The sequence below is a fragment of the Ursus maritimus genome, unplaced genomic scaffold (genome assembly GCF_017311325.1).
Source record: "Ursus maritimus isolate PB19 unplaced genomic scaffold, ASM1731132v1 scaffold_2, whole genome shotgun sequence".
NCBI lineage: Eukaryota > Metazoa > Chordata > Mammalia > Carnivora > Ursidae > Ursus > Ursus maritimus.
The window spans coordinates 13694517-13710621 of NW_024424452.1; the positions used below are offsets into that span (position 1 = coordinate 13694517).

At 54.3% G+C, this 16105-nt stretch overlaps 1 protein-coding gene across 2 annotated transcripts in view; it reads left to right on the forward strand.

The window, feature by feature from the left end:
- The first annotated feature begins 1680 nt into the window (after window positions 1-1680).
- GALNT17 (polypeptide N-acetylgalactosaminyltransferase 17) overlaps window positions 1681-16105 on the forward strand; it is a 432856-nt gene continuing 418431 nt past the window's right edge. Inside the window, exon 1 of one of the 2 annotated variants that reach the window (XM_040634985.1) lies at window positions 1681-2397. In XM_040634985.1, coding sequence (XP_040490919.1) covers window positions 2160-2397 — 238 coding nt within the window. In that variant the 5' untranslated portion in view covers window positions 1681-2159. The remainder of the gene's footprint in view (window positions 2398-16105) is intronic. The other variant, XM_040634984.1, reaches the window with a different exon arrangement.

A 16105-nucleotide genomic window follows, 5' to 3' on the forward strand; every position in this document is an offset into this window, starting at 1 on the left:
TGAGATATTGTGGGGACCATGCCTGTCCCGGTGCCTGTCATGTCACAACTGCCCAATAACTCAGGTTTCTAGTCCCCTGGCTCCTTTCCTGCCCAACACTCGTGGCTAGAAATGGTCCCTCAGGGCTTTTTATGTGGCTTTTTCGTTTAACTGTTTTGTATTCACTTTTTGTAGGCGATGTAAAGCAAAAAACCAAGAAGATCTGATTGAACCAGGCACCGAGTTCCAAGGGAATAAAATTTTTAAAAATTGTTATTTTTTCCCATGCACTTTTCTGTTAAAAATCAAGGTAAAATAATAAATAAGCAACAAAAGCCAAAAACCCCAAAACCCAAGAGCACAAAGAAAAACTTCAGTGAGATCGAAATGGTGAGGTGGAAACCACCAGATTCATTGGCTCTTACTGCCTGATCTTTATTAGTTGGCAGTCTGGTTTCTTTTTTAGGCCCAAGGAATTAAGTGGATCAAGAAGGGTCTTTGAATTCCAGCCTTTCAAACGCCTGGCTTTGGAAAGAGGAAGAGATCGTGGAAATCCAGTAGCCAGAATCTGCTTCTTATGATAAAATGTGGGTGGACGCAAAAACTGTGACTTGGACGGTTCGAATTTTCACACGGAGAGAGCCCACCCAGCCCACCAGCGCGCGGCCTGGCTCCCAAAGTAACAGAATCCGAGTCTCCAGGCCAGATTTTCCCTCTAGCCATTCCCGGCCACGCAAAGCGGAGCCGCGAGCACACAGAGAGGGATGTCTTCATCGCCTCCCAGGATGGAACAAACCCGCCAGCTCGGGGAGTGCTGAGAACCAGAGGGTCCCTCCAACGCCGGCAGCAGCCAACATGACTTGACTGCCCCCATCCCGCGCGGTCCCTACTCTCCAGACGCCCCCGCCCTTTCCGGGTGCGCGCGCACGAGCCGGCGAGCCGCGGAGCTGTGCGCCTGGCAGCTTGCGGGCGGCGGCGGCCGACAGGCTCGCAGGGAGAGGGGTGGCCAGGGGCGGCGGAGGAGGAGCTGGCGCTGCAGCCGGTCCCCTCCGGCCGCGCCCCGCCCTCCGCCGCCACCTGCGCGTCCCCTCCGGGCTCTCCAAACCCGGGGCCAGGGCCGTGTGGGCTCTTGGTGCCGCAGCGGCAGTATCATTGCGTCCGCCAATTAGGAGACTCGGCGTTTGGCTCCGTGGCGCGCGGGACGAGCGGCGCTGCCCGTTCTGCCGAGCGGAGGGGGCGTCGGCGCGCGTCCCTGCCGCCGCGCTCCCCGCGACGTTTTAGGAGGGGGTAGAGAACTGCTGTGACTTTTGAGGTCCGACTCTTCCTTCCGGCCAGCCTCGCGACTCGCCAGCTCGGAGCGAGGCCAGTGTGACCGGCAGGCCCCGAAGGCTCCCTGCGTGGGGTTGGGGCTTGGAACGTGTCCGGGCGCCCGCGGCGCTGTGGCTGGTGAGTTTGGTGGCGGGGTGGGGTGTCCCCGGCGCGAGGGGCGGAGAGGACGTCGCGCTCTGCCCCTTGGCCCGCCCCCTAGTGCTGCCCCCACTTTGAGAGTAATTGAGACTTAAGCGTGACTGCGGAGCCTCGAGGATGCGGGCGCCGGGCGCGGGCTTTCCCTCTGCCGGGCGTGATGGAGCGGGTCGGTGAGCGGAACAAAGGCGCCCGCCCCGGGGAGCGGGTCCTGGGCTGAAGACCGTGGGCCGCGCGCCGCGACGGCCGCCTGCGGACGAGGGTGGTGGCCGTGCGGCCCGAGGCGCGGCGCGCTCTCCCGCGGGCGAGCTGCAAACCCTGAGCCTGGCACCTGCGCGCCGCACCCGCCCGGCTCCCGGCGACCCGAGGTCCAGCGGCGAGCCACTCGCTGGTGCGGCGGAGAGACGCACGGCCCCCGGAGCTTCGCCGAGAAGCGGAGGCGCCCGGAAGGGGCCGCGCGCCGGGAACTGAGCAGGCGTCTCCGGGAACACTTCTGCACACCGTGGGCTTCCATGTGACCGGTTTCGCGCTCCCCCCCGACCGCCCCGTCCTCCCAGCCGTCTCCGCTGCCCGAGCATCCGCGCTGCGGGGCCGGGAGCCTCTGGGCTCCCCGCCGGCCGTCCGGAGTGTGAGGCTCGCACGACCCCGGCTGCCCCGCGCCTCGCCGGAGCCTGAGGGGGCGCGGGTCCGGGGCGAGGGCCGGGCGGGCGTGTTTGATGGCTTCACTGAGAAGAGTCAAAGTGCTGCTGGTGTTGAACTTGATCGCGGTGGCCGGCTTCGTGCTCTTCCTGGCCAAGTGCCGGCCCATCTCGGTGCGCAGCGGAGACGCCTTCCACGAGATTCGGCCGCGCGCCGAGGCGGCCAACCTTAGCGCGCACAGCGCCAGCCCCATCCAGGATGCGGTCCTGAAGCGCCTCTCGCTGCTCGAGGACATCGTCTATCGGCAACTGAATGGTAAGGACACGCGCGGGCGCCCACGGAGCTCTGCGCGGGCGGGCCGGGCACCGGTCACCCCCTGGGGCCCTGTGCGCGGTGCGGAGGGAGCCGGTACCTCCTGGCTCCCGCAGGCTCCCTCTTATCCTTTCTGCTCTGTCTGGGCCGGGAGGCTGGGGCTGCTGGAAAGAATGACCTGCTTCTTCTGTGCCCCAGCTGTAAGTTTGCTTTTATTGTGGAAACATGTCAGTACAGCCGGTGCCCGCGTGCGGGAGTCATTACCTGGCGACTCCAGCCCGAGTGCGGAAACTAGTCGCGCGGCCAAATGGGACTGGAGGCGCAGGCCGGCCGACGTGGGGGAAATAGCTCTTGCAGCTCAGCGTTTGCGGGGGTCAGACAGGGAGGGACACGAGCGGGCTGAAATGTCTGCAAAGTCAAGGCCTCAGGTCTGGCGCTAATGCGCTTCGGTGGTAAGTTGGATGAATATGTCATCTCTCCGGGAGGCGGGCTGCACACTCCTCCCTTCCTGCTGCTGCCGGTGGAGGCTGCTGTTAGAAACACACCCGGTTTCTCGCTGGAGAGCTGCTTGAGGGCGGGCGATTGTTTACAGTTCCAGGCGGGTTGGGGAAGCAGTGTTTCAGAGTGTAGCAAAGCGAGGGGTGCCATCCAATTAATGGCAGTTGTCCGAATCTGTCCCGTGCAAAATGTTCTCAGGGCTTCTGGAGATGGGGGAGACTTTTGAGGTGCCCTGGTCACATCTGGCCCAGGGATGGATGGGTCATTGGACACTTGCTGTCCCCAAGGTCAGAGTGAGTATCACCTACTTGAGTACAAGCAGCTTTCCCGGGTCTGTAGGGTTGGCATGTAAGGCAGATCCAAGGCTGCCACCTCCCTTCCTTAGCTTCTGACTCCTGTGCTCCTGATAGTTCCAGAACTACAAATAATCATAAAGATAATGATAATAATAGTTGGTATAGTTTTTGCTCCCCAGTGATCCCTGCTGAGCCCTTCTAGGTGGGATGTGCTCTCTGAGCACCTTCTAAAGGATCGCCTTGGTCTTGATGTCATTGTCACAAGTATCCAGGGGGGGCTTTGAACTTGTATCTGCCCTGGGTAGTTGCAATCCCCAGTTCGTTTGCGGACAAATGAGAAGCTTGTGGGGTGGGCCTTTGGTTCTACTCAGATACCTGCCGAAGACCCACCCATAGGACCCAAAAGAGAGAGTGCAAGATAGCCTGGGTCTCACTGTTAGCCTGCACGTAGGGACACAAGTCGTTTTAGTATTGATTTCAGCTAGGAAACGAAATATGGTATAGCCACACCCCCATATGCCCACCCCCCATATGCCCCAAAGAGGAATAATACAATCTAAATGGTATTTGCTAAGTGCACAGACATGCAGGGACTCGTTTAGTCTTTATAGCAACCCCAGGAGATAGGTGCTGATACTGCCTGCTCCATCCCCTAGCCAGGGGATGGAGCTGGGAATTGAACTTCAGGGGTCTGTTCCAGAATTGAGGTTCTTCGCTGTGGCACCAGCCTGCTTCAGTCTTTGGCATGCGTCAGAGTCAGATGGAGGGCCTGTGAAGTCCCAGGCTTCTGGACCTCAGCCCCAGAGTCTCTGATTCACAGAGCTGGGGTGGGGACCTGAGACTTTGCATCTGGGCTAGCTGTGGCCTGCACCGTGGCCCACTGCCTACACTGAGCAAGCAAAGAGGAAAACCCATTCTCCCGACGGTGCCAGCTGGTTGGGGTGGGGGTGGGATCTTCTGAGAAGCCAAGAGCCTGCTTCTTATGGGGGGGGGGAGTGTTGAGCTTCTTTGCATATGTGCTCTTCTGTCATGTAAGCAGTGCCCTGGGGGATGAGGGAGGTGCCTGGCACTTGGGTCTGGCTGGGTTGGACCCTGTGGGGTGGGAAGACGGAGCTTGCTTGACTTGCGGTCTGAGGAGGAGTTGGCAGGAAGACTGGCATGAGAGCTTTTCCTGGGCAAGCCAGGCATTCTAGCTGCGACTAGGTGGGTGCTATTTTCCTGGCTGCTGAGTGTAATTTGGAGCGATGGAAACCCCGGAGGAAGAGGGCAGGGAAGAGTCAGGAAATGGAGAGGACCCGCGTCTCCAGCCCACCTGCCAGGGCCTCATGCCTGCCTGTGCTTGCCTTGGGCATTGTACGTCCCACCTGTTGACTCAGTAGGCCCGCTGGGGCCGCCTGCTGCGGGGGGAGGGTGGCTGAGCGTGGCAAGGGCTCCTGGGGCCCGGATTCCGGTGTCCACTTGCTCTGCAGCCTGTCTCTATCCCTTGCTCCTGAAGGAGAAGGAAACCTTGCCCTTGGTGTTCTTTATTCCTCAGGAATTAATGGCGGGTCTGTGAGACAAGGCCACTTGGGTCCAGCCCTCCGGGTATAGAGTGAGAGCTGGCGTGTTCAAGGCTGCTCAGATTTCTCAAACCTTCCTGTGGACTCTTAGGAAGTTCCGGCAGGAGGGAGTCCTGGAGTGCTCCACCCCTCCCTGGCCATGAGCCCTGCAACCCAAGGGGCTGCTCACTCGTGGAACAGGTTTCTCTGGGTGTCCTGAGAGGGGTCTCCAGGCTTCCTTAGAATCAGCCTCTCTGCTAAGATTCTCGGTGCCCAAATCTCAAATCCTGCCTTTGGAAAAACAGTTACAGGTTGTTGTTACTGTTGTGGTTTTCTTACTACAGACTGAGAAGGACGCTTTAAAGAGAAAGTAGAGACGCACACAGAGATGAGTTAGTTTTTTCCCTCCAGACCCTGTCTGGCACCTGCTTTTCCATTCTTTCTGCAAGGCCCCCACTGCTGACCCTGGTCGTTGGACAGTACGCTCTGCCCCATGCCCTGGGTTTGGTCTCACACGCTGGCATTCCACTGATCACACGTGGCTCCAGCTGTCTGCATGGGCCCAGCTTCTAGTGGCTTTCTGTTTCCTAAGGAATCACGGTCAGGCCTGGAGGCTGATAGTCAGGGCTGGAGACAGCCAGCTGCCACCAGCATCTCCCAGGTTCCCACCTTGCCCGTGCCTTCTGCCTCCTCCGGCCGGACCCATCTGCTCACGGGAATTCCCAGCACTTGCCTTGGGATTGTGGCCTCCACAGTTCAGCCCCAGCCTTCGGGAAGTTGTCAGGGTTTGCCGTCCCTGCTCCCTTTCTCTATTCCTCCATCCCTTCAAGTTTGGCTCAGGGTCCTTGCCCTGGGGGTGGGAGTGGGGTTGTGCCAGGCCGCATGTCTGAGCTCTTCCTGCTCCGAGGTGCTAGAAGCTTTCTTGTCGGTGACTCTTTGCACTCATGGCTGATATTCTTGTGCCGCTATGGGTTTGTCTTTTGAGCCCAGAACTGGATGGTAGGCTTTTCAAGGGCTTGAACTATATTTTGGACTTTTGAATACCACTTCTATCCTTCAAGCATCATCCACAGCACCTTGTACAGAATGTGGTTGATTAATTGGATGGGTGCTAGTTTGAGGAGTTAAAGGATAGACAAGGAGGAAATAGTCTCGACACTGTCATGGCTGGGTCGGGCTGGGTGGATGTGGTGAGGGGGAGGGAGCAACAAGGACTTAGCTGGGGAGACAGAGTGTGAGGAAGCCATCTTGTCTCCACCATCTTGCCTGAGCCATCTTGAGGCTGTTCTGGTCCTTCACTCTCCCGATGGAAGGGCTCCAGATCCTTTGGGGGAACTTGGAAGGGAAGCAGTTGTCCAGCATAGGGAACAATGCATTTCAGTATATTTTCTTTGAATGTGTGATTTTTATAATATGAATAGGGTTTTATATTCCTTTTTTTTTGGTAGAAGAAAATTCATTTATATTTATTGTAGGAAATTTGGAAAACCTAAAAGAAAGAGTTACATGAGAGAAAATAATGCTGTGTTAAAATATTTTACAAAATGGTGCCTTGGTGTTTTAGTACGAGCATTAGGAACAGTGGACCTAGGGACAGACAGATTTCTTGTTGGAATTCTCATGGAACTCTGCACATGACTTGTGACTTTCTGTCACCTTCTGAGGAAGTTATTTGTTTCTCTCATTTTAGAGCTGAGAAAAAGGTGAGGAACAGAGATCCTGTGTGACTTAGCCAGGATGACAGAGCCAGGGAAGGGCAGTGCCAAGATTTTCTGAAGACTCGGTACTTTTCCCCTGCCCAGCGCCCTCCCGAGGACTTGGGGTAGAGACGGTGTTTCCCTGTGTGACCTGCCCCATGCCAGCCCCGAGAGCTCTGGCTGGCGACCCCCGCCCTCATCGAGAGCCCCTGTACGGTGAGTCACAAGGACGCACATCACTGCTCCAGTAAAGCCCAGGGCAGCTCTGTCATAAGAGGAAATGCAATCGATTCAGGTTAGCTTCCAAATTTAGATTTCAGAAGGATATTGAGTAGAAGCCGGGTGGCTTGAAGAAATTGAAAATCTTTGTGGGAACAGGGAGAAGTCAAAATTACCTATCCGAGTCCTGCCCCCAAGCTGCAGAGGCAGACGAAGCTGGGGTCGGAGCTGCAGAAAGCCCACAGGTTCCTAGCAGCCCCGGCAGAGCCACCCAGCCTGACGCGGGAGGACAGCCAGACAGAGGTGGAGATGGGCTCCCAGAGGCCTCCAGGTGGAGTCACAAAGAGAGGGATGGCATTTTGAAAGCACGTCTTCATGGACACCAGAGCTGGCCTGGAGCTGTTCCCTTCCTGCTGCCAGGATACAGCTGTGTGCCTGGAGACTCCAGAGCTGGCTGGGACCAGCACTGGCTGTGGGATGGAGGGAAGGGGGGAAGAGAGGGCAAATGTTTGTATTAAAATCAGTCGCTGCAATGAGCGTCAGAAGGAGACCAGGGTAGTTCGAGCCTCCATGTGCTGCGAGCGGGCCTCTGTGGCAGGCAGGGGCCCAGGCTCCATCCATGGAGCCAGGGTCTGGGCGCTGGAGGGAGCCTCACTTCCTTTCCCTCCGATGGACCACTAGCACCTGGTGTAGCCACCCCTCCTGGAGAGGTGGGGAGCCCTCAGAGGCAGTGTGGGCGACAGGCACCCTGCTAGCGGGCTTGGCTGCCGCCTGTCCAGGTGGCGGGGGAAGAGGCCACCATGTTATTCTCGAGGAAGAAATCCAACCCCCTGACCTTTGCTGTTGCCAAATCGGGAGTGTTCTTTGTGGACAGGAAGAAGGCTCCGTAATTAGAGCCAGAAGCGGCAACGGGAGGAAGGGCATGGGCTCGGTAAGGCGCATGGCAGGCGAAGAAAATCTGAGATCAGATAACCTGCAAGTCTCTTCTAAGAATCTAAGATTGGGAAAAATAAAGTTTGTTCACTCGGGCGTCAGGCAGACTGGATTGGATGACTGGTTCTGGCACTTACGAGCTCTGTGACCTTGGGCTAATCACTTCACCCCTCCACTGAGAAATGGGGTCTTTGTAAGGCAGGATGGAATGGGATTCAGAGCGGACAGGCCAAGCCCCAGGGCCCAGCGTGTGGCCGCTGGGAGAAGGGAGGGACCCTGCTGGCCTGCCCCCCATCGCATCCCAGATGCTGAGAACCATCCTGGCCCATAGCAGATGGCTTAGCAGATATTTCTGGCACGAGTGCACGAGCAGCTAGCCACGCTTTGTGGCGGAGTGTGGTCATTGCTGTCTGCGATGTGAATCTCCAAAGGGGCAAGAGGAGGTCCTTTTCCTTCTAACTTGCTTGGACTCTGAATGAATGGGGATCCTTCTTCCTTCCCGTGTTTGTCTAAGGCCAAATTCGGTTTCCTTCTTCTTTCTCCCTCTCCCTCTTCCACTTGACTTATGAAGATGATGCCTTTGGGGGATGCTTGTGAGGCAGAGGAGAAGAAACGGCAGCCTCTACACGTCAGACCCCGCGACGGAAGCTCATGGGTGTTCTGAGCGCTTCCTCACCGCCGGCCGTGGGCTGGGGGCCAGGATATGGGGAGGGGCAGACAGCTGTGGTGTCGTTGGAAAGGTGTGTCTGTGGTTTTACCCGGTGCATATGAGGTCATGGAAGAGTTAGTAGCACGAGGATGGAAGGGCTGAGGCCTGGACTGGCATGCGGGACGTGCTTAGCCAGTGAGTGTTGAACTTGAACCCCAGAACTCAGAAGTTTTGACACGTGCACTGTAGGACACAGGTGGTCAGCAGCAGCCCCCCCCCTCACCCCTGCCACCCGGGGACCTGATGGGGAAGCGAGTCACAGACGATGGTCTCGTCTGGGCCCAGGACTGGGAATCCTCAAGGTGGCCGGCGTGGGGAGCAGCGGGGACGGAGGCAGAAATGTGTGCGGGAACCTAGGGGAGGCTGTGTGGTGAGAACTTGCTGGTGAGGCAGGGGCTTGTCTGGAGCAGCAGGTGGACACTGCTTCGAGTCCCAGGCTGCTTTGGACTCAATTCTGCAGACATGGGGGGGCCACTGCGTGATCAGGGCACCACAGTGACATAAGGGAATTGATGTCATCAGGTTCAGTGTAGGCACAAACAGGTGGGAAAATGGGTTAAAATCCAGGGGCGGGTGTACGTGTTGGCATCACCGGCCCAGCCGTGCCCCTGCTGCAAGATGCAGCTGGCCCTCTGAGCTTCAAAGATCACAGCGCACCCCACTTTGGAGCCGCATCCTTGGCCACATCCCGGCCTGAGGGTCAGCACCTGGAATGGCTCCCTCTGGAAAATCTAAATCAGCCCTCAGAGCTCTGCCCTGTGCACTCCCCTTGAGCTTGTTCTCCCCTGCCCTTCCCTGCTGCTCTTGACCTCCTTGAGGCCCTCCCAGCCACGCCCCCATTGCCCCCCAGCCTTCTCTGGCTCCCTGTGGCTCTATCCTTCCCCATTCAGCCGGACAGCTGCTCCCTCGGCCATCCTGTCAGGAATTCTGCCGGCTCCTCCAGGGTCCTCCTCCTCCCTGTGTCCTCTGCTCCATATCCCTGCTGTCTCCCTAATCCTGGGGCAGCTGATTCCGCGGAGAAGTCCCACCACGGCAAGGGGCTGGTGCCCTTAGGACGCTTGCACCCCGGGCAGTCTCAGCTGGGCCCTCAGCTTGTCTAGCACTTACAATAGGTCTCCCTTTCTGTTCCCCAGCCAAAGAGGAAGCCAGGTGGCCTTGGGGCTGGGGGACCCCAGGGGGGTGACGGTGAGGACGAGGGGTTGAGGCTCCCCCTGCCCCCGCTGCTCTCAGGTGACATAGAAGCCTCTTCTACCCCAGCTGCCACCACAGGCAGGCTTTGTCCCACTGAGATTCCCCTGGGTCTGCCTCCTGAGGCCACCACCTGGCCTCTGGTCCTGCAACCCCTTCTGGATTCAGCTGGCGTGCTCTGTGGCAGGGCAGAACCCGCTTCCCCGGCTGCTGCCGAAGCTGGAAGTCCAGGAAAGCCAGCTCTCCATGGAATGGCCTTTGACTAGGGGGGCAATAGGAGCTGCCCCTCAGCAGGGGTGGGGGTCTCCCTCCCTCCCTCCCTCCTTCCCTCCTTTCCTGATGGCTGCAGCACTTGAAAAAATGCAGGGCTCATTTGGTGGAAAGACCTTCTTCTGCTTTAGTTACTGCTCCTCACAGGTCTCTAGACTGTTCCGACACAAGGATGACAATTGGCTTAGCCACTGATAGAGAAGTTTTCCCTTTTAATAATGTCCCTGTCATTGCTAACTGCAGAGCCTCAGCCTTGCCATGCATGAGTAATAAACCACCGCCATAATTACAGGCGGCCACATCCGGACACCAGCACGGGAGCGTGCCGACAGTTAATAGGGAGCAAGGTTCCGCAAGAGCCTCCTTCCAGCCCAGCCTCAGACACAATGGCTAATTGTGTGATTAGTGTTTACTGAGGGGTGTCTAATGGTTATACATGCCTTGTTAGGTGCTGTCCATTCCTGTAGAAAGAGCACTGAACTAATGGGAGACTGGGGTTCTAGTTCTACCCTCTTATAGGGGGGAGCAAAGTTTATGTGTGTATAACTGAGAGCTACATGACTTTAGGGTCCTTTAGCTCTCAGATTATGAGTAACACCTGCCCCTCCCCCAATCCTATTAAAATCTCACGTATTCTCCAACAACCATTCAGAATCCCTTTCATCCCTGAAACCTTCTATCCCCTTGTCAGAATTCTTGTCCCATCTTCTGGGCTCTTATGGTACTTTGCATGGGTCGCTTTTAGCTCTCGTTCATTTCTACCTTGCATTATAACGAATTGTTAACGTGGTCAGAACCGAGGGTTTGCAAGAGAATACATTTTATTCATTTCTAAAAATCCTTCTCTGTGTCATTTAGGAATTAACTCATCAAGTAACTGGTTCTCTTGTGACAAGCCCAGAAGTAGTGGTAGCTAGCATTGGTTTGGCATCATAAGGTCATTATGATGATATAATTTTATGATACTATACTTCTCTTGGCCTTCGTGATTACAAGATGGCTGCTGTAATTCCAGTCATTGCATTTTGTACAAAGAAAGAAGTGGCCACATCTCCTATTCTCTAATCTGGAAAGAAAATCTTTTTTTTTGGAAAGAAAATCTTTTCCAGAAGTGTCTCTGGCATCCCCTGCATGTGGGCTAGAAAATGGTCACATGACCAGCCTTGCTTCAGGAGAACATTTGCTTTCTGGAGAAAGTGAGTATGGCTGAGGCAAAAGTGGGCTGGAAAATGGTCACATGACCAGCCTTGCTTCAGGAGAACATTTGCTTTCTGGAGAAAGTGAGTATGGCGTGGGCTAGAAAATGGTCACCTGGAGAAAGTGAGTATGGCTGAGGCAAAAGTGGGCTGGAAAATGGTCACATGACCAGCCTTGCTTCAGGAGAACATTTGCTTTCTGGAGAAAGTGAGTATGGCTGAGGCAAAAGTGGGCTGGAAAATGGTCACATGACCAGCCTTGCTTCAGGAGAACATTTGCTTTCTGGAGAAAGTGAGTATGGCTGAGGCAAAAGTGGGCTGGAAAATGGTCACATGACCAGCCTTGCTTCAGGAGAACATTTGCTTTCTGGAGAGAGTGAGTATGGCTGAGGCAAAAGACCAGAGCGGGAATGGCACTTACATTATGAATCCACGGTGTCTGCCATCCCTTCCACACCCCCAGTGTATTTTCAACGAATATTATAATGAAGCAAGACTCTTTGCTAACTGGAAATCCATTGAGTAGAATACTCAAGTCCTGGGGCATTTTGGTTAACTGAGATTTGTCTTGAAGACCTGTCGTGGACTGAGACTGTAGCCACATTTAGTCAATAGCCATTTTTGTGTCTCTGAAACATTCATTTTAGGGTAGGTGATGTGTCACAGTTTAATTGGTAGCATTCCCCCCCCCCCCAAATGGTACATCTTATAGTTGGAGGCATTTTAGATTTGGTGAAATACAGTATGTGGTATTTGCACATAAATACATATACTATAGTTTACCCTGCACAGTGGTTTTATTGAGCACCTAATATGTATCAAGTGTTCTGTGCTCCTGAATTCTGCATCACGCCTACGTATACTCTTATGCCCATTTTACAGATGAGGAAGCTGAAACTCAGAGAAGCAAGTAAGTTGTCTGGAGACACCCACCTGCTCCCTCTCTGTGTATCCCTTTGTGAGACTGGCACTCCCTGCCTCCTGGGTGCGCCACCCAGTCCTGATCAGCGTTGATGGCTGGCCCCGAGGATTGCGGAGGGGCAGGCGTGGGGCTTCGGTGACAGGTTGGTGGCAGGGAACCTTACTTCCGTCAGGTTAACAGTGACTAGTGTGTAAAGTTGTAAAGCTGTTAATTCTAGGGCTGTAAATTATGCTGCGAGAGCTTTAAATCCAGCCCATAATTAGAACAAAATGTGAGAAAAGTGAAATTGATATTAAGTTAATTAAAAGGCTTTGCTTATATTTGCAAGGAAATTAGCACAACAAGAGTGCTGACAGGTGCACATTGTTAATTTCTTCTTCGTTTGGGCAACTCTCAGCAGGCCTCAGGCAAGCTTTGTTCTTGGCTTCTGCCCTGTGCCCTCTCTACAGTCCAGTCTCCGATTTATTGGTATTCACGGTGGCTTTAATTGGGTAAGATCAGTGTAATCTTGTGAGGGTCATTTTTTAGTGGAAGCCAAGCCTTGGATAGGAGCCACACCATCCAGGGAGGGCTCAGGCCCAAGAGGATGTGTGGGGCTTTGGAGGGTTATAGAGTCACCTGCTTCTGGAAGCCAGTGCCCCGAGCTGATACGTAGTTCTCGAGTCCAGAAGGTAAGCCCTTTGGCTCCAACGCACCCCTCTCATTCCTGTTCACCATCCTGACCTGTGCGAGAGATTTGCGGGTGAGTATGTGGGGTAGAACTTTAGTTTGGAGTTTCTAGGAGGCAGGGACAAGTCTTTGTGACGGTACTGTGTATACTGGACCAGGGTCTGCTTTAGGGAAGCTGACATCAGGCAGCCTAGAACTATCCTTGTCTCCTGCTGGGCTGGCAGAGCTAATGCTTGTGTTCACCAAAGAAGTTCCTGTTCCTCTTGGACACAGAGCTCATCTTCAGCCTCTCCTGCAGTGAAGCGGGGGCCGTGTGACAGTTCTGGATAGAAGGTGGGTGGAAGCGATGTTCGTCACGGTCAGGCTTGGTTCCCCTAGTCCCCTGTGGGGTCCCCCATGCTTTCTCTCTTTACCCATTAGTGGTGGCCTTGGAGCCCACTTATTGGTGGCATTTGAGATGGAAGGACCCTCAGTCCCTGAATGACTGTGTAGAACAGAGCACCCCCCTCTGCAGCTCTCTCTTGATGTCCCTGGGCCTTCGGACCGTTGTGTTAAGCCTTCGGGATCTTGGAGCTTCTCTGTTACAGCAGCTAGTGTTAATTGTCCTGACTAATTCAATTAGGCAGGGCTGGAATGCTAGTCTGCCTAAGTGACAGGCCGGCCTATCTACTCTAGGTCTCGGCCCTTGATTCCTATGATCGACAAGTACGGATGGAGCTGAGCAATAAGTGGTTTGGGGTAAGGTGGTCAGATTGAAATCCATCTGGCTCTGGATGAACTTCTCTGTCTGACCTGTTGGCTTTAAGAAAAGAGTCTTGTGTCTCAGTGCCCCGGTGTTCTGTTTACAGAGTGATGGAATGATTGTAATCATCTTACGTATGCTCCATGTTGGAGCTGAGGGATGAGTATTGAAATATAGCTAAGTTGTTTGCAATTATAAAGAACTAAATAATATATGCATTGTCTTTATTACAGCTTCTGAGGATAGGAACTGGCATTTTTCAAGATGAGACAAACCGAAAAGGTTAGCTTAAGAATTAGCAATTTAAAAAATCATGATCTTTGCTGCCACTGCATTTTAAATCATGCAAACATTTATGTTTGTGCCAAAGTTCCACATTTCCTTTAGAGCAATTACTGAAATGCATTCACAAGATAAAAATGGAGTTCAGGGAAGAATATTTAAGAGCTCTTTAATGATGTTACAAACTTTGCTAATTTGCCAAGTTGTTCTAAAATCCACTTCATTTTTTTTTTTTTCTGCCTCCCCATCTTCCTGCAATTGAACTGATTCCAGAAGGTTGAAGGAAGGGGCTGCAACTTGTACAAAAATGCACAAATCTGATGAAATATCTTTTCAAGAGCTTTGTGTCTTTCTTCATTAGCTGAAAGTGAGATCTCAGGAAGAGACAAGAACCCTTAGGCTGTGTTTACTTGCACAGAGCAGTTTGGGGAGCAAACAAAAGCCAAACAGGAGTTACGAAGTGGGTGGTTAGAGAAAGTCTTTCATGGCTCCTCGGCGGCTCCTGTGCTAGAGCCTTGGGGAGGAGTCGACAGCCTGAATGTTCTCGTCCTCCTCTTTCTCAGAGGTCAGCTTGGCACAGCCTCAGCCAGCGGAGGGCTTGTGGTCCCCACAGCCTGGCAGCTAGGTGGTGTTCCGGCTTCCTCCTCAGGGCTCGGAAAACCCACATTCGTCCTTCCCCTTCCCCACAAGAAGAGATCTCACGGTCATGGTCATGGTGCACCCTTTTGTTAGGGTGTAAGTTCCTGGTTGCCTCACAGGGACGGTTCTCTGAAGGCTTCTTCTTCAGCAGAGGAAGTTCGATGCTGCTGAGTTCAGATAAGAGCCAGCAATGTGACCCTGCCTCCCCCCCACCCCCAGCCCAGCTCCTTACCTCCCCAACCAGCCGATCCCCAGGGGGTGCCACACAGTGGACTGAACATGAGCTTTTGAGGTCGATAGATTTTTGGCTATGTAACAAAGCCAAGCCAGACCTTGGGTTTTGGGCCATTCAGTGTTGCTGAGCCTCAGTTGACCCATCTGGAAAACAGCAACTGCTCCTATAAGGGTGATAAAGGCTGGACAAGATGGCATTTGCAGAATACCTTGAAGAGTGCATGTACATCAGAGAATGTTGGCGAATGATCCTGGGAAGACGGTAGCGGTGGTGGGCAGAGCCATGGTGGCTCCCTGCGCCAAGACAGTTAGCCTCGCTGGGACTGCTTTCTCCCCAGCGAAGTCTAGATGGGACCTAAAGGGTGTCCACGTTCTGTAATTTTATGGATCAGATTGGTGATTCGGAAGTGCCTTTTCATGTGAGCGGTGGCCGGTCGGCGTTGGTTGGATATGCATTTTTTTTTTTAAAGATTTTATTTATTTATTTGACAGAGATAGAGACAGCCAGTGAGAGAGGGAACACAAGCAGGGGGAGTGGGAGAGGAAGAAGCAGGCTCATAGCGGAGGAGCCTGATGTGGGGCTCGATCCCAGAACGCCGGGATCACGCCCTGAGCCGAAGGCAGACGCTTAACCGCTGTGCCACCCAGGCGCCCCGCATTTTTTGGCAGCAATAAAAAGTCAGTCTAAAGGAATAAGAAAAGGGGCTCCTGGGTGGCTCAATGGGTTGAGCATCTGCTTTTGGCTCAGGTCGTGATCCCAGGGTCCTGGGATTGGGCCAAGTTGGGGGGGGGGCCTGCTCTGCGGGGAGCCTGCTTCTTCCTTTCCCTTTGCCGCTTGCCCTGCTCTTGCTCTCTCTTCTCTCTATCTCTGTCAAATAAATAAATAGATTCTTAAAAAAAAAAAAGGAATGAGAAAGGATTTTTATAGGTGTGGTGGTTTTAAAATGTATCTGCAAATTCTTTGATGCCATTCCCAGCAAAAGGTGGAGTAATTGCCCTCCCCTCGATTATTGCTGGCTGGCCTTAGCGACTGCCTTCTGAGGCTAGAATTCAATGGAAGGGATGTTGCAGGACTTCGGAGGCTGGGTCTAAAGGATGATAGAGTGTCTACGGGGCGCTGTCTCTGGGGATGTGCATCTTTGAAGCCTTGAGCCGTAAGTCAGAAATCAGCCTCTCCTGAAGCCGCTCTGCTGGAGGGACTGCTGGGAGAGAGAGAGGGCAAGGGGGCAGGAGCAGGGGAGGGGAGGGCAGAGAGTCTCAGCTGGTCCTGCTCCCAGATGCTTTTGTCTTCCCAGGGCAGGTGCCAGACATGTGAGTGAGTGAGCTTCAATCCCCCCACCCCACGACCTTTGCCTATCAATCCCCCATCCTACCTAATTCCCCCCACCTAACCCTCCCACCGATCCACCCCTCCCCACCTGTTCCTTCTCCCCATCTGCCCCCCACCCTACCTGTCTCCCCTTCCCTGTCCCACCCCGATGCCCCCAGCCCACCTATCCCCTCCACTCCACATATCACCTCTCCCCACCTATCCCCCACTCCACCCATCCCCCACCCCACCTATTCCCCCCCACCTATCCCCCCTCTCCACCTATCCCCCACCCTAACTATCCCCCACCCTACCTATCCCTCCTCCCTACCTGTCCCCCACCCTACCTATCCCTCCTCTCCACCTATCC